This window comes from Homarus americanus, unplaced genomic scaffold (assembly GCF_018991925.1).
Source record: "Homarus americanus isolate GMGI-L3 unplaced genomic scaffold, GMGI_Hamer_2.0 scaffold31931, whole genome shotgun sequence".
In the NCBI taxonomy this organism is placed as follows: domain Eukaryota; kingdom Metazoa; phylum Arthropoda; class Malacostraca; order Decapoda; family Nephropidae; genus Homarus; species Homarus americanus.
In genome coordinates, this window is record NW_024746359.1 from 104,822 (window position 1) to 123,776 (window position 18,955).

General features: G+C 42.3%; 1 protein-coding gene across 1 annotated transcript in view; it reads left to right on the forward strand.

The window, feature by feature from the left end:
* Nucleotides 1-18,955, forward strand: part of LOC121879213 (spidroin-1-like) — a 52,455-nt gene that overhangs the window by 5,379 nt on the left and 28,121 nt on the right. The window contains exons 2-7 of the mRNA XM_042385809.1: nt 8,067-8,262; nt 9,291-9,413; nt 10,395-10,430; nt 10,700-10,921; nt 11,537-11,794; nt 17,755-17,868. Of these exons, the coding sequence (XP_042241743.1) occupies nt 8,186-8,262; nt 9,291-9,413; nt 10,395-10,430; nt 10,700-10,921; nt 11,537-11,794; nt 17,755-17,868 (830 nt within the window). The 5' untranslated portion in view covers nt 8,067-8,185. The remainder of the gene's footprint in view (nt 1-8,066; nt 8,263-9,290; nt 9,414-10,394; nt 10,431-10,699; nt 10,922-11,536; nt 11,795-17,754; nt 17,869-18,955) is intronic.

Here is an 18,955-nt window from a genome sequence, read left to right on the forward strand (position 1 = left end):
AGGGTTCTATTAGATTAAATTAAGTTAGGTTTGGGGACTCAGGTTAAGTTAGGGCCCTGTTAGCCTAGTTAGGGCTCGGTTAGGTTAGGTTTGGGGCCTGTTAGGTTAAGACTTGGGGCCCAGTTGACCAGTCCCATCAAGATCTGTGGTGAGAGTGGGCGGTGTTACCATTTTACGACTGTTCAATTATGGTGTCGGCGCTAACACAAGGGGAGTCTTCACACACACACACACACACACACACACACACACACACACACACACACACACACACCTACACACACACTGACCTTTAACTACACCAAGCAGAAAAAGGTCAACCTGTTACAGATTTCTGGGAATATTCCTGACTGTAGCTTCGGTTACGGGATTCAGAAAGATTAACCTTGAAAAATAACAAACAAATATAACAATAACATAACAAGTATAACATTAACATAACACTGAGACTCTACCTTAACTAGATACGTTGACATTACCACCAGATACGAGATAAAATTAACATGGTTATTTTTTTTTATAGGTTAATTTTGTCCTATGGTAGTTTTAAGTTATTGTTTTAAGTTATTTTTAGTGGTTTATCTTGAGTCAAATAGTTAAGTACATTCTTATAGCATGACTTACGAGGAGGAATGTTCACCTCACATACACACACACACACACACACACACACACACACACACACACACACACACACACACACACACATACACACACACACACACACACACACACACACACACACAGCTACGCCTCTCCTTCCTGTGACGTCATTCTTGAAGCATCCAAATACGCGTGTCTTACCTACTGAAGTATACCCACGCCACCCACGCCTACACCCACGCCACCCACACAGATACCCACGCCACCCGCACAGATACCCACGCCACCACGCCTACACCCACGCCACCCACACAGACTGCCCACACCTACACCCGCCACCACACCCTACACACCCATGTACTAACACCCACAACTATACCACACACCCATAGTGGCCGGTAGACATAATTATTCTTCGTCATCACTATTTGGTTCGTGTGTGTGTGTGTGGGGAGGAGTAGTATTACTATTGTTATTATTATTATTATTGTGTGTAAACAGTGCAAACTATGAACAAATGCATACAAACACCATAAACACACACACACACACACACACACACACACACACACACACACACACACAGATAAGGTTGGGACAATTGTACAGATCTCTCTCCCTCACCTCCCTCCCTCCACCTCCCTCCTCACCATGCCACCTCACCCCCCCCCCTCTCTTTGTCCTCCCTCACACACCCCTCCCTTGTATCCACCCTCACCCTCCCACACAGCTCTACCTTGAGCACACCTGTTTAGGAGATGTTGCTCACACACACACACACACACACACACACACACAGACACACACACACACACACACACACTGATCATCTTCCAGCAGTCACTTAATACCCGACACAGGAACCAAGGCCATGTGATACCCTTCAGTCTTCCTGTGTGTGTGTGTGTGTGTGTGTGTGTGTGTGTGTGTTTAATTATGTACCTGTATGTGTGCATGTGTGTATGTTTTTTATGTAAGTGTGTATGTGTAAATGAGCGAATTTATGTGTGTATGTATGTGAGTGAACGAATCCAAACGATGAAATATAACGGAGCCTATTGGGACGACCCTATTAATTCTGGGCCCCTATGTAAAGGCTGAGATGGGGGCCTATTAGGACAGGGGCCCATCTCGACAGTGACCAACGACAGGCGCTCGTTTGCCAAGGCGGGAATTATAAGAGAAGATTACCACTGTGATTTGGGAAGAGGGAGGGAGGGTTAGATGCGCTCTCTCTCTCTCTCTCGTGTTTAGTACTTTCCTTTCTCTATCTATCTATCTATCTATCTATCTATGTGTGTGTATGTATGACAAAGTATCTGTCTGTGTCTGTTTGTATGTGCGCATCGCCTCTGTCTACCCAGCGGCAATTGGGGACCTGTCTGTCTGTCTGTCTACTTCCTTGGCTGTCACTTTATGCGTCAGTGTATATGTCTGCTTCCCTGTCTGTCTCTGTATTACCCGTCAGTGTATGTGTTAGTGAGTCCTACATAGAGCTGAAGACGCAACCCAACACTTGTATTCTCAACTCGGTAATAAAATAAACGACCATTATCCACCAACCTCTTCAGTATACTGTAAATACCTGTTAACTATCCACCTATCCACTTCTGTCTTCCTGTCATCCATCCACTTTTGGTATATCTGTCAGCCCTTGATACACCTGTCAGGCCCCCCCCCCCAATCACGACGCACGGGTGGTATCACTCATGACTGTCGGCTGTAAGCCACCAGGCCCCATCGTCTGACAGCAGGCGGGTCTCTCTCTCTCTCTCTCTCTCTCTCTCTCTCTCTCTCTCTCTCACAGGAAGCGACAGGACATAAGTCTGTCGTCCAGGTGTTATCATTGGTGTGTGTGTGTGTGTGTGTGTGTGTGTGTGTGTGTGTGTGTGCGTAAGCTGAGACAGGTAAGCAGGCAGCCAGGTATGCAAGCAATGAGTTTTTTCACCTGCTTGTTCGCCCACCCAAGGTAATGCTTCTGCTGGATGGGAGGTAGAGGTGGGTAAGGTGGGTGAGGGTGAGTGGGTGGGGGAGGAAGGAGAGGTGGGTAGGTGGGTGAGGAAGGTGAGGTGGAGTAGGTGGGAGGGAAGGAGAGGGTGGGTAGGTGGGTGGGGAAGGTGAGGGGTGGGTGGGTGGGTGAGGTGGGTAGGAAGGTGGGGTGGGTAGGTGGGGAGGAAGGAGGGGTGGAGTAGGTGGTGAGGGTGGTGGGTGGGGAGGTGGGTTGGTGGGTAGGTGGGTGGGGGTGGGTAGGTGGGTGAGGGTAGGTAGGTGGGGTAGGGAAGGAGAGGGGTAGATGGGGGGGGTAGTCAAGCAGGTTGTGTGGGGGTGAGTACCAACACCTTACCTCCTTTGTTTATCTAATCCTCCTCCTCCTCTTTCTTCTACTCTTGTCTACCTCTTCCTCTCCACCATCACCACACCACCTCCTCCAACACCTCCCCCCTCCACCAACACTATCCCCATCTCTTCCTCCACCACACCTCCACCCAACATATTTCACCTGAACATTAACCACTCTAACGCTAACCTAACCTATTATTACAATTATCATCGTCATTATTATTATTATCATCATCATTATTATCATCATCATTATCATCATTACCGTATTATTAAATCTAAACCGAAGTAGAGCTCTTATATACAGTATTTCGTAATCCCTTGTTAACACTGATGCATTACAAGGTGTGTCACTCTCTTCTTTCATTATATAACTTAATGGTATAATTCTATGGTACAATGAGTGTTTTAATATTATTTTAACGTTATGTAGACTTATGTGGATTTTTTCTCTTTTTTATAGAATAGTAATATACATACATACAGACATAATTAAATACATGCACAGATACGTAAACACACATACCAGTATACTCGTACATACAATTAAGCATACACCTAAACATACACACATAAACACAGACACATACTTAAACACACACACACACACACACACACACACACACACACACACACACACACACACTGCAGAAACAAATGTGCTTTTCTACTAGTGTGTTCCCCTTCCACAACAAGGTCCCATATTTATACAGTTCCTGGTTTAGTAATCTCACTTCACATTATTTACCAAACTTAAACCTCACCGGACCTAACCTAACTTAACCCAACCTAAACCTAACGTAACATCAACCTAATCTAACCTCACCGGACCTGACCTAACTTAACCCAACCTAAACCTAACGTAACATCAACCTAATCTAACCTCACCGGACCTAACCTAATTTAACCCAACCTAAACCTAACGTAACATCAACCTAATCTAACCTAACTGGACTTAACCTAACACTGAGGTAAGGAGACCCTCTGCTTGTAACCGGTTTGAATTGAACATCGTGAGAGCAGCGTTTGGTTGTTGTGGGGATCTATCACGCCCCCACAACACTGCCCCACAACACACACCACAACACACCCCCCACCACATTCCTACAACATCCCCTCCCCCACAACGAGTGCCTCAAGGACACGCTCGCTGGGGTCACAAGAGGCACCAAGAAGGGGCGTGAACAGACTTGGAGACTAGCCAGCCAAGCCCAGCCACGGTAACACGCCAGCCAAGCCCAGCCACGGTAACACGCCAACCAAAACCACGTCAACCAAGCCAAATAGCCAGGGTAACACGCCAATGTGGACCCGCGTGTGGCTAGACCAAGTGTCTCCTGCAGCAGAGTCAACGTTAATTACCACAAGTTTCCTCCATTTTAGTCACATAAGTGCTACTATAGACCAGCCAGTCCCCCGTCCAAGATACCGCCAAGTCCAAGGGATCGTAATCTTAAGTCCAAGGGATCGTAAGCTAAGTGACCGTAATAGTAGTCCACGGAGTCGTAACTTGAGACACTACGGGTGAAAATAAATAGCTACCAAACCCGGCAAAGATCATATGTACTGTCTGTGAATATCAAACGTGGTTATAATTCACAACTGTTGGGAGTTACCGTATTACAACTATGGCGTGGGTCTTCCATCGTGTTTACGTGTTAATGAGTGTATCTACGTGTTAATGAGTGTATCTACGTGTTAATGAGTGTATCTACGTGTTAAGACCTTAGTTATTGAAGCTTAGTTATACAATAATTTTTTATCATTAACCAGATACATACAGGGGAAGATAATAAGCATTTCAGAATCATCAATGGACTCAGCAAACACAAACATCAAGGGCCTCATCTCATTCCCGAAAGGTGAATTTATTTTATCGCTAATAAATAAATCACAGAGACATCACAATAAAACAATGACTGGGTTTATTTGTGCAGCTGGAAACAAACAAACTACTTTTTCTACCATTCACAAACACCTTCTCTCACACATTACTAAACAAACACACTACAGAGAGGTAATAAAACCTCCCCGTCTACCTTCCTTCCTGTTACCCCGTGTAGGGCCATCAGACAGACAGCAAAAAGGTAAATAAACACAGGAGGTGATGAGGCATAGGGCAGCCAGGCAACAGCGTGTTATGGTGCGGCGCCTCTGAGACTGCCAGTGTGAGGGAAACAGCTGAGGGGTGATGGATGTACTGTGTTGACGGGGGGGCCTTTACCCCTTTGAGTCCTGGTGGGTTAAATCATCGTCGTCAGGGTTAAATCATCGTCGTCAAAGGGTTAAACACCACCATACCCTGGGTTTATCATGGCTTAGGTTGATTTATGCATCTTAACCCCACCCCCCAACGTTACAAGGATACGTTAGGTTAGGTTATACTAAAGATATCATTGTAGACCTTATCTAACTGTCAATAACAATTAAAATATCACACACACACACACACACACACACACTTACAAATCATAATATAAAATTTCTACGGATCTCTCTCTCTCTCTCTCTCTCTCTCTCTCTCTCTCTCTCTCTCTCTCTCTCTCTGCTTCACCTCTGTCCTGTTGTGTAAGTTACGATACATTGTCTTGTACGATATTGAGGGCGACCATACGTGAATAGTCAGGCCACAGCGAGGTGTTTGGTAGGACAGGATTGATTGGTGTACCTTAAGTGATTCACAGACCGTGCATAGCTTGTGTATTGTCAAGGTGTGTGTGTATTATTCCCGTGTGTGTGTGTGTGTGTGTTTGACTAGCTCTCCACTTGAGACAGCCTAAGACAATAAGACGGGAATAAACTGTTGGGAATGAAGGGGTGTGGTGGTGGTGGTGAATGTGGTGTTGCTGTGAGAAGGTTGTGGTGATGACTGTGGTGGTGATATGTGGTAGTGAATATGGTGCTGGTGGTGGTGGTGTAGTGACTGATGGTTTGTAAGGTTATGGTAGAAATGGTGGTCATGGTGGTGAAGTGGAGACCAGGCCAGCCCGACTGTACCTGAAAAGCTATTTTGGTGTGGCGACTCCCTTACCTGGGGAGGGAGGGGGCGGGGTGGAGACAAGGTGCGCCACTGCTAGGAGAAGGTGGAGGGTAGGGGGCGTTACTGCTAGGAGGAGGAAGTAGGGGGTGCCATTGCTAGGAGGGGTGAGGTAGGGGCGCCACTGCTAGTACGTTGCGGGAGGGGGTGGGTAGGGGAGTGAAGGAAGGTGTGGCTGGAGGTGATACGAGCCCCAGTCCTGATAGACCCTATATACATTTCCTCTGGCATCGGTACATGGCAGACATAAACAAGCCTGGACCTGGTATCCTAGTTCACGGTTGAGTGTGAAGTTTATTGAATCTTTTGCCTAACTTAACCCAACCTAACCTAACCTAACCTAATCTAACTTAACCCAACCTAACCTAACCTAATCTAACTTAATCTAACCTAACCAAGAGTACGGGGGTAACTATATCATCTTCAGGAGGAGGGAGGTAGAGGGTGAGGGGAAGGGTAGAGACATCTTGAATGATGTCATTAGTTAAGGGGAGTGGAAGTGTGAGGGTGGAGAGGGTGTGTGAGGGGTAAGAGGAAGAATAACTGAGAGGAGAGAGGAAGAAGAGGGTAAGTGAGAGGAGAGGAAGAGGGTGAGTGAGAGGAAGAAGAGGGGTAAGAGGAAGAATAACTGAAAGGAAAGAGGACGAAGAGGATAACTAAGAGGAAAAGGAAGAATGATTGAGAGAAGAGGGGAGAGGAAGAAGGAAGTGAATGAAGAGAGAAGAAAAAAAGAGGTGGGAAGCGTGTCCCAGAGGCAGGAAATGGGCGTGGCAGGCAGTATTTCTGGGGGCAGAGAGGGCGTGTCGAAAGGGGGGGGGCATGGCAGGGGGAGGGCGTAGCATAGGAAGAGGGAGGAGGGAGGATGTAAACGGATGGAGGGAGGGGGACGTGTCGGGGAGGGGGACGTGTCGGAGGAAGGGGGCATGGCAGGGGAGGTGGACGTGTCGGAGGGAGGGGGACGTGTCGGAGGGAAGGGGGCATGGCAGGGGAGGTGGACGTGTCGGGAGGAGAGGGATGTGTCGGAGGAGAGGGACGTGTCGGGGAGAGGGACGTGTCGGAGGGAGGGGGGGACGTGTCGGAGGAGAGGGGGAACGTGTCGGAGGGGAGAGGGGGACGCGTGTCGAGGGAGAGGGGAGAGGGGGACGTGTCGGAGGGAGAGGGGACGGGGGACGTCGGAGGGAGAGTCGGAGGAGACGTCGGAGGGAGGGGGACGTGTCGGAGGGAGAGGGGGACGTGTCGGAGGGAGAGGGGACGTCGGAGGGAGAGGGGGACGTGTCGGAGGGAGGGGCAGGGTGGCGGAAATACTATAAACAAACTCTCTGGTTGTTATTTATCTGGGTCATGGAGTAATCAATTTGGGTGTTAAATACGGTTCACGATGTAGAGTTAAGGATTTTTGTTGTTGTTGTTAAGAAATAAGAGAATTTATTTAATCACATTTACCCTCATAACAGCGTATTTAATTACATTGGGAGAGAGAGAGAGAGAGAGAGAGAGAGAGAGAGAGAGAGAGATCTGGCACCTGGCCCCAAGTTCACGGACGCTGGCACTCCTCCTGTTAATACTGGCACTACTGGTTCTATCATTGTTATGGCACTCTAGGTCACTCTACAGGGAAGTGATACTGACATTATCTGACCTTGACCTGACCAGCTAAGCAAGTCTAAAGTAGGAAAATTCAGATGAGGCTGTGTGTGTGTGTGTGTGTGTGTGTAATACCATTAAAATATGTATTAAAAATATTCAGAGTAAATGTGGAGCAAGAAAATAGAAGAAAATGTGTTTAATAATCAGCCAAACAGAGGCCGCCGTTCCGTACAGCCATACCTGTTGTCTTTCGTGTACGATAGCAAGGGCTCAGTTTAAGTTCTTTCGTTAAAACTTCCACAAAAACGTAACTAAGGTGTTGGAAAATTGCCGTCGGTGTAGATAAGTAACAACAATAAAATAAATACGTATTTAAGAAGGAAAAATTTAAAATGCGAAGTATTATAAAGAAAAAAAACTTTAAAAATCTCATGAACGTCAAAACCAAGAATATATTTATCCATATTTTCTCATTATCACTATTATTCCCCTTTAACAGAAATAATTCTTAGGATAAATAAAAATACTAACTGACCTACCGAGATCAAGAGGAAGACAAATCGCCGAGGAGGTGAAGAAGAATAGGAAGGAACTAACCCCACTCAGCAGTCCAGCACCATGTTTGGGTTTCTGAAGGATGTTGGGGGTGATATACTCCAAAACGCTCTTGATACCTCCCAAGATGATAGAAATCGGTGGGTGTACTATAAAAGCTGTTTTTTAATGAGTGTGTGTGATTTAACTGTGTAATTGTGTGTTTTAACTGTTTTAATGTATGTTTTTTATTAAGTGTGTTTTTAATGTTTGTGTTTTATTAATCATTTTAAGTTTATTTGTGTGTTTTAAGTTTAATTTTGTGTTTGTGTTTTAAGTTTTATTGTGTGTGTGTTTTTTATGAATGGTTTAAGTTTCAGTGTGTGTTTGTGTTTTATTGAGTTTTAACATTTGTAGTTTGTAGTTTCTAAGAAGTCACGTAGCTAGTTGTCACGGCTCAGTGTGGTAGGTACAGCCTGCTATTACTAACACTTAAATAGGTGTGTGTGTGTGTGTGTGTGTGTGTGTGTGTGTGTGTGTGTGTGTGTGTGTGTGTGTGTGTGTGTGTGTGTGTGTGTGTGTGTGTGTCCCTACTGAATAACTTGCAAGGTGAATTAATGCCAATCTATGCATAATAAACATCAACTAATTTGCATACAGGCTTTCTTATAGCCATCTTCACCCCTGAATTTAATCAATGCTTAATATCACGTCTAAAGGATTTTTTTTACTTAATTCTGCAAAATATTTAAAGGTGAAATGATATACATATAAAAGTGAATTAATTCCTTTAGATATGATGGACAAGCATGTTAGTATGTCATTATATACCTGCCCAACACACCTGAAGATTCCAGGGGCGGATCCAGGGGCGGGGGAGGGAGCCTAACTCTCCCCTCCCCCCCCAAAAAAAAATCAGCTAGGTGGGCTCGCCATGTAACCCCCACCCAAAACTTCTTGGACCCCCCTTATGATATTTCTGGATCCACCCCTGGATTCGCCCTCCAGTTTATTTCACCCTAACGCTAGACTAACCTAACGTAACCAAAATTAACCTAACCTACTCTTTCACCCATAATAAACCCCCTCATTCCCGTGTATTGCTGACGTCACCCTGCATGCTGACATCACATTGCATGCTGACGTCACCCCTGCATGTACTAATGTTTGCATGTCACTCTCTGCCTAGTCGGGGGTCGAGCCGGGACTACCACACTGGCGGGGGTCAACAACCAGGTGGCGGGGGTCAACAACCAGGTCACGGGTACAAGGATGTAACTGACCAGGTCACCGATGAGTTGGGAACACTGAGGTCAGTATTGGGTATAGAGAGGCCAGTATTATGTATAGAGAGGTCAGTATTATGTATAAGAGGTCAGTATTATGAATAGAGGTCAGTATTATGTAGAGGTCAGTATTATGTATAGAGGTCAGTATTATGAATAGAGGTCAGTATTATGTAGAGGTCAGTATTGTGTATAGAGGTCAGTATTGTGTATAGAGGTCAGTATTATGTAGAAGTCAGTATTATGTAGAAGTCAATATAATGTAGAAGTCAGTATTATGAAGAGGTCAGTATTATGTAGAAGTCAGTATTATGTAGAAGTCAGTATTGTGTAGAGGTCAGTATTGTGTATAGAAGTTCAGTACAGTATTGTGTAGAGGTCAGTATTGTGTATAGAGGTCAGTATTGTGTAGGGTCAGTATTGTGTATAGAGGTCAGTATTGTGTATAGAGGTCAGTATTGTGTAGAGGTCAGTATTGTGTATAGAGGTTCAGTACAGTATTGTGTAGAGGTCAGTATTGTGTATAGAGGTCAGTATTGTGTAGAGGTCAGTATTGTGTATAGAGGTCAGTATTGTGTATAGAGGTCAGTATTGTGTAGAGGTCAGTATTGTGTATAGAGGTTCAGTACAGTATTGTGTAGAGGTCAGTATTGTGTATAGAGGTCAGTGTGTGTATAGAGGTTCAGTACAGTATTGTGTAGAGGTCAGTATTGTGTATAGAGGTCAGTATTGTGTATAGAGGTTCAGTACAGTATTATGTAGAGGTCAGTATTGTGTAGAGGTCAGTATTGTGTATAGAGGTTCAGTACAGTATTGTGTAGAGGTCAGTATTGTGTATAGAGGTCAGTATTGTGTATAGAGGTCAGTATTGTGTATAGAGGTCAGTATTGTGTAGAGGTCAGTATTATGTAGACATTAGTATTGTGTCTACTACTACTACTGTATTATTTATTATTATTATTATTATTATTATTATTATTATTATTATCATCATCTCACCCCCCCAGGCCCAACAACCCCCCACAAGGCGGCTACTCTGGCGGGTAAGTAAATTTTCCTGTTATTTTGAGGTTTAATGAGTTTGTATGAGGGGAGAAGAGGGATGAAGGGGAGAAGAGGAGTGAGAGAGAGAGAAAGGGGGGGGGGGGCGATGACAACCTCCTTACCCCATGTAGCAGAAGATGGTGGCCCCAGGGTGCGCCCTCTGACAGACAAGACATTATTCAATAGACCGATGCCAAAATGTCCGCCCACAGCGTACAGTATTTAGTCTTGGTGTCGCACCTGGTTAATGAAATCTTATTCCATTTAGGGGTCAAGATCCACAGCAGTATGGAGGAGGTCAGAACCAGTATGGAGGAGGTCACCAGCCATACGGAGGTCAACAGTCATACGGAGGTCAACAGCCATACGGAGGTCAACAGCCATACGGAGGTCAACAGCCATACGGAGGTCAACAGCCCTACAGTGGTCAGCAAGGAGGAGGTGGAGGTGGTGACATGATTTCAGGCCTTATCGGTGGATTTCTTGGAGGGTAAGTTTAATCTTGTCTTGTATTACAGTTTATTATTTTTTGGGTCTGTGATATATGTTTTAAGTAAGGTATATGGAGGGATGTGGCACCCAAGTGGATACAGCACTAGTCTGCTCTCCTTCGGGCCACAGGTTCAAATCCTAAGCACTTTTATTTCTACCAACTGTAATTATGACTAATTTTGGGGTTAGGGAAGTCGCCAACCCTCAGACTTTGAGGATGACACCATGACTGTTTGACTGCCATCATTCCTGGAGAAGAATTTATCAGTCATCAGATGTCCTGTTTCATCCACACTGACATTGTTTTCTAATGGAAATATAATAACCATTGCAATACTGTACTTCATTGTTTATAATGTAGTAAATGCTTAGGTTATAATAACAGTACTTTATATTAATGTACTGTACAGATAAATTCCATTATATCAGACAATCAATAACTTTCAAGAAACTCAAACAAGCTGCACATTTTTCTTGTTTCATCATCTTTGACCTTTTTAGCAACAAATTTAATAATAAAAACAAGTTTGATAAACTTTGGGTACAAGAAATTAAACTGTTTCTCTGTATTTTATGCTGAATATTGGTTGATGTAATTCTTTTTGGCATCCAGTGGTGACAATAACCAGCCACAGGGAGGTGGTCAGTATGGCCCTGGTCCATATGGCCCTCCTCCAGGTCAATATGGAGGGGGTTATGGCCCTGGTCCTTATGGCCCTCCTCCTAGTCAGTATGGAGGGGGTTATGGCCCCCCACAGGGGCAGTATGGCCCAGGAGGACAGGGAGGGTATGGGCCACCACCGGGCCAGCAGCAGGGGGGCGGTGCAGACATGGCTGGCAAGGCTGCCAACTTCATCGGTGGGATGATGGGGTGAGCACAGCCACCACCACACTGCTACTGTCTTACTAACATTGTCATGCAAGGAATGTTCTATTAACGGCATTATGCAACAACTATTTTACTAACATCACATGAGGACGTCTTTCTCCCTTAAACAAAGAACACACCTTTAGGGACCCTCCATTGAAGACTATTTCCCTTGGCCACATTTTACACTGCATCACCTCTTTGTCATCGTCTATACTTCCTTGGCTTCTCCAGGACCTTTTCACCATTACTGTTCCCCCAGAAATATACTGTATTCCCCTTTACCCCCAACCATTCATAAACACAGAGCGGCAAAAAATGTTGCCATATCTGTGCGTCTATCTATGTTCATCTCTCCTCGTGGTTTCCAATTAGGGATTACCTGAAGATTACACACCCCAGCTTACAGAACAGGATATCAACCGAAGATTACACACCCCAGTTTATATCACGTGAAGATTAATCATCCTAACGCTACCTGGAAGATTACATCAGGGGAATTAATTTTTTGATGAAATAAGCTGGAGTGTCTAATCTTCAGTTGATCCCCGAAGTGAAGAATCTAATGGAAGGTAATTCGTTAACCGAAATTTCGTTAACCGTGGCACTCGTTAACAGAGGGATCACTGTATATTGTAGTGTATAATTTAATGGGTGTCTGCATATGAATGAGTGATTATTAAGTCAGTTCATGTCAGTTAAAGGTGAGGATGTCAGTGAGTCAGTCAGTAGAAAAGATCACGAATGAATGAATGAATGACTGATCTGGTCCATATCCTATCAGGGGATGAGTGAGTGAGTCAGGTCATGCAAGTCAGAAAATGGGTACAGGATTTTGTGAATGATTGAGTGAATCAGTTCATATCCTGTAGGGGGGTAAGTGAGTGAGTTGCCACGAGTAACTCAGCCAGGGGTACAGATTGGCACTGTGTCAATACTCCTGTTTATTGTTAGAAACCAATTTTAACTTGTGCTTCCCAAACACATCTTTGCTATTCCTGGCAGAGGATACTTGAGTGATCTTTCTTATTACCAGTTACACACATATCTTCTCAATGTCTTGGTACTTAATTAAAACACTTACCATCACTCACTAAAGTCCCAAATTAAACTTAAATTTCAAAGTAACAGGAGTAATAGTTGCTTCTGTGTCGAAAAAAACTGATGTGGAAAACTTGATAGAAAGGTGAATGACTGAAAACACGGAGGAAAGGAGAGAGAGAAGGAGAGAGAGAGAGGAAAAATATGATAAAATATTGGCATAAGAAGAATGATGAAGATGTGGAAAGAAAATAATCAATAGGGTTAAGATGAATGGATGTTGTTTTAGGAGATCAAAGATATAATGAATTACCTGAAGATTAGTTACCCTAGATTATTTCACCTGATGATTAAGCACCTAACACTACCCAGGCAGGTTAGGTTAGGTTAACAATAGGGTGGTTATAATCTTAAAGTGAAATAAGAGAGGGTACTAATCTTCAGGTGATCCAATTAAATTCTTTCCCTTTTTAAAATCTCTTACTAGGGCTTTTCCCAAGATATGCTAATCTGAGAGTATCACACACCAATCAACCTCAACTAACACACCTAGATACAATAGTGTGGGGGTTTATGAGACACTTAGTTCAGAGATACACTGTTGTCTGGCATAAAACAACACACACACACACACACACACACACACACACACACACACACACACACACACACACACACACACACACACACACACACACACACACACACACACACACACACACACACACACACACACACACACACACACACACACACACACACACACACACACACACACACACACACACACACACACACACACACACACACACACACACACACACACACACACACACACACACACACACACACACACACACACACACACACCACACACACACACACACACACACACACACACACACACACACACACACACACACACACACACACACACACACACACACACACACACACACACACACACACACACACACACACACACACACACACACACACACACACACACACACTGAACTTGGAAAATAGTTTGCTAAATATTGTGTTCTTTTGTGTGTTTTTGAGCTATTTGTCATAAGTTTCCTTAATTCACACAAACTTTCTGTACATTAATGCTTGAATATGTTATCCTAGAGAAATAGGTTTGATTTTAGCATGTTATAAGCGCTGTATTGTACGTCTTAATCAAAGATGGAGCCGAGACTAATAGATCGAGACCATTTGTAATTTTAGCCTCAATGGATTACTTGAAGGTTGTCCCCCCTTCCTCCTAGACAGTTTTGGGGTGATTAAACTTACGACTGGTTAAGCTGGGGGGGGGGGGTAATTATCAGGTGACCCATAAAAGCTAAAATCACAAAAGGTCTCATTCAAGATCTCGGCTTCATCACTTAATCTTGGAGAGCTTCAACTTCTGAGACATTGGTATAAAGCTCCCAGCTCTGTGATAAACTTGCATCATCTATAAACCAGGAAACTTGGCCTTCATAGCACAGGTACACAGTACTATATATACAAAATTAACTTGAGTGACCTACTGAGGCATGTATCTTGATCTGTCCATCCACTAACACGATCTGGGACTATTAAAAGGATACACTAATGTGATTGATGATAATTTTCCACGACGTACTAACTCCTTCACTACGGGGACGCCACTTTTAATATTTTATTTGGCTGACGAGACGATGTTATTCAGCTAAGAGGCGACCCTGTACACAAGGGGTTAATAATATGCTGTAATGTCTTTCATTGCACCAATTTGCCTTACCATATTAGTCTTCTTGTAATTGGCATCTGTCGTGTGTCAGTTTAGAATGACAGCTCTTCAGTGCATTGCTCCTGTGTTTATGGTATAGTGTTACTTTGAAAATTAATTAAACATTACTGTAATTTACTAATCTGTAGTTTTTTTTCTTCCTCAAAATGTCTAATACAGTATAGATGTTTCTCTACTTACGAACAAATTACGTTCCACAGGGCTGTTCGTAAATCCAACTTTACTCATGTAGATGCGAACATATTGTAAGAAAACGAAAATTATAGGATGTACAATAGAGCTATACCCTACAACACAGCCTTAAAACCTGGCATACTCTTCTCTTTGACAATACGGTATATGTTCTACCAGGCATTTTCTACCAATATAATCCACAGTCTTGTATCTGAAAGTTTGTGAGTCAAATTTTCATGAGTAGAGCAACACCTATACGTACTGTATATTACTTTATTGTATTAATTATACTATTTTGACTATATATAAATAATCCATTTTCAGTATTTTTGTTGTAGGAATTTCACACATAAGTATTACCGATATATTTATTTTTTATTTTTGGATGTAAATTTTTGCCCTTATTTCAGATGTACAATTATAAGACAATACAACCATCAGATTACATGTCAATATTCTCCGTCATTTGATTCATTAGAGTGGCTGGTCATGGTCATGTGTTTGTGCAGTAATGAGGGGAGAAATGATACTGTACAGGGTGATTCAAAAGTCACTGTACACCTGTAATACTTCAACAATATACTACTAGTACTTGTTATAACCTATATTGCTATTTACCCTGTTCTACCGAGAGTAAATACTAGTAATAGTTACGAGAAATAATGGAAGTGAATACCATTAACAATATTACCCCAGTAACCCCGGTAGAGTCTACAATAATGTTTCTTTCCTATCTTGACTACAGTGGCGGTCTATGCTGGTGTGTCAAGTAGTCTCAAGTTCCTATTATTCCTAGATTCTTATTCTCTATTATTTATAAAAGCAGCAAGAATTCTTATACATCAGTGATAGAATAAATGGGGGAGTGTGTCAGGGTTTAAGACAGCATGGTAGCACAACATTATAAAGTTGTCGCTGTCTGTGTGTGTGATGGTGTTAGGTTAGCTGACAGAAAGTGAATTGGGACAGTTTAGGTTAGCTTAGGATAGGTTAATTTAGAGTAGAGTAAGGTAGGTTAGATTAGGCAGGCTGATAAAACATTGTGGTTAAACATGGAAGGGAAGAACATTAATGTGAATATAAGAGTGTTTACAAGTAATGTTTAAAGAAAAGGCAGAAAAGAAACAAAGGACAATAAAGATCATAACAAAATAGCAAAGACTCGACGTATAAGGAGGGAGGAAATCATAATAGAATCTAGATTATGTATCGAGATGAATTAAATATATTAGGTGGGTGTTGAATGCTAAAACACAGGTGAGAGTAAAAGTCGTTGAGGTTAATGGTTAGGTTAATCCGCCAGGTGTTCTCTTAAGCACACTTTGAAGTCGACTGCAGTGTAGACGTCTTGTTAGGAATACAAAGTGAGAAGCAACGCATAACTGAGGAATGTATTTAGTATGCAAAGTGAGTAGATGTCAAGCCTTTAAGCTAATTGAGATGACTATTTTCATTTGTTTAATCTAAAGTTGAACTGAATGGGATCTTTCTTCATTTGTTTTTCTTATTCTGCATGGGAATGAAGCAAAAGTTAAGAGAGAGAGAATCTTACCCCATACCTTGTGTTTTTGTAATCATATCAATTTTCTCTGGGTACTGTACTGTATCTCCTTACCAACTGTCCATCTACAAGGTGATTCTTTTTTTTTTTTGAGAACTCTATATAATTCCCATACACAAAAAACTATATCAGTTAGGAACCTAATGTTTTGTGTAAATGTAGCCTCATGTTACAGAAAGGCAGTTATGATCCTGGCAGTTATCATGCATCACATGATTTGTCATGTCTCCCATCAGTGGTGTTTAATGGTTTTCACTCAATCATGCCATGGTGTTCACTGTGGAAGGACACGTGTTTTTCATCAAACATTGCATCAAGAATGAAGCCTTCAGGGAATGTCTAATTGCATTTAAAAGTCACTTTGGTGGTCGTACTAAATCTTCAAAATCAGTGATATGGAAACTGTTAAAACAGTTCAGAGTAACAAGCTGCATGAGTTAAAAAACAAAACAAAAAACACATGTACCAGCCAAGTGTTGTTACAGCGGAGAAAATGGATAAAGTGCGGGAAAAAACACAAGCAAAGTAAAAAACAACTAAAACTGTGAGACGTTTAGTGCAACAAGCTCACTGTTCATATTCCAGTGCAAGGAAGGCGGTCAAGACAATTAAACTTTATTCCTACAAAACTCGTGCCGTGCATCAGTTACTGGACCCAGATGAAGACAAACATGTAGCCTACTATGAGTGTCGGAGAGTATGCTGCGAAGAATAAATTTGTGCCTGCAACATGGTGGTGGACACTTTCAGGGGGTCACAGCTTAAGGTTGAAGAAGCCACAAGTCCAGAAAACTGTGAGGGCAAACTTTCCTGGAGTGAGAGTTGTGAACTCTTGGAACAATCTGCCAGAGAGAGTTGTGACGGAACCGAGTGTGAATTCATTCAGACAAGACTTGACTAACACTGGAACAGGTTCCAATACATTCAGGAGCCAGTTCATGCCCAGTATCGTCCAACAGTGCGTATCAGAGACGAAACCAAGCTCCCAAGCGGCCAATGAGCCGATCAGTGGCAAAGAGGATAAAGTAAAAGTAAAAAAAGATTATGTTACATCTTTCTGTAACATTAGGCTACATATACAGTACTGTACACACAATACTTGGTTCCTAACTGACACTAATTATAGTTTATAAAATATGGGAATTATTTAAGGTTTCCGAATAAAAATATTTACATTGTATGAGCTTACACACCCAGCCCTTTGATGTCTGTCTATGAATCCCCAAAGGTATCAGGTAAATTTTGACAGAATAGTCCTGTTATACAGTATTTTGTCCAACTAAATCCAACAAACATAACAGGTAAATTTGGACAAGACATTCCAGCTATCCATTGACCATTACCGTGAATCGTCAGACATAACATTAATATTAACAGTTCCTCGTTAACACAAGTCTTAACCCTCAGTGGTGGTGGAGGAGGCAACCAGGGTCATGGTCAGGGTCAGGGTCAGCAGAGAGGTGATGGAATGAACGAACTTATCTCTGGAATGGCTGCCAACTACATCGGTGGGATGGTTAGGTGAGTTAACACCTTCCTGTGTTTTTTAATACAACCAGTGATTATGTTTGGTATTAAGATGAGGAAAGGGATTTAATTGATTTGCTATTAAGGTTCAGTGTTTCCTATAGTTACTGAGTCCTAGCACCAGTAGGTAGAATATATAGTCTATAAGTTCTCTTTTCTTTTAATATAAGTGGTAAGCTAGTTTTTCATTAATTAATATATATGTGCAGTGAAACCTCCATCTAACAGACTATATGAGAGAGGGAAGTCCTTTAGATCAAGGTCTGTTAGATGTGAAACCTCCATCTAACAGACTATATGAGAGAGGGAAGTCCTTTAGATCAAGGTCTGTTAGATGTGAAACCTCCTTCTTACAGACTACCATATATCCATTAGATCAAGGTCCATTACATAAAGGTTTCACTGTGTCTAATAATAACTCTGTATCCACACTAACAGATCACCAGCACCACAGTCCATAATGTCTTCAAGGAACTCCTGCAGGAAGACTCAACATTCACATGTACCAACCTAAGTTTAATATATGAACTTCTTATACAATTTACAGTACAAATATAGAACTCTGTCTTGTATCTTACTGAAATATGCTAACACTTATAAACGTTTCTTGTATTTCAGGTTTTCTAGATGATCCTCAAATGTATATTATTAATTATTATACCCCGTATACAGTATTTTCTTATAGGAATTTGTACGACAAACTTTGAAGCAAAGGTTTATAAATATTGAGACAAGTTTCATTCTTCTCAACTTTTACAACTGTTTACTGTACTGTTCTGGATACTGTACAGAGGCAGCCTTAGTGATTTGTGGGCCTCCACAGAATGCTATATGGGACCCCTACACTGCCTCTAGTTCGTTAAAAGAAAAAAAAGTATATTTTCCACATCTCCGCAGTTAGAAAAACAACAATTATTTCCTGTCAATATTTATACTATCATAAACTCGTATATGCAAAGTAAGGTTAATTGTTACAGACATTATCGTATTCTCCATCTTCTAAGAATTTATTTTGGTTGCAATGTGAATCAACGAGACTGTGGCAAGATTACTTTAGATGTCACTCTGGTGTCTTTGGAGT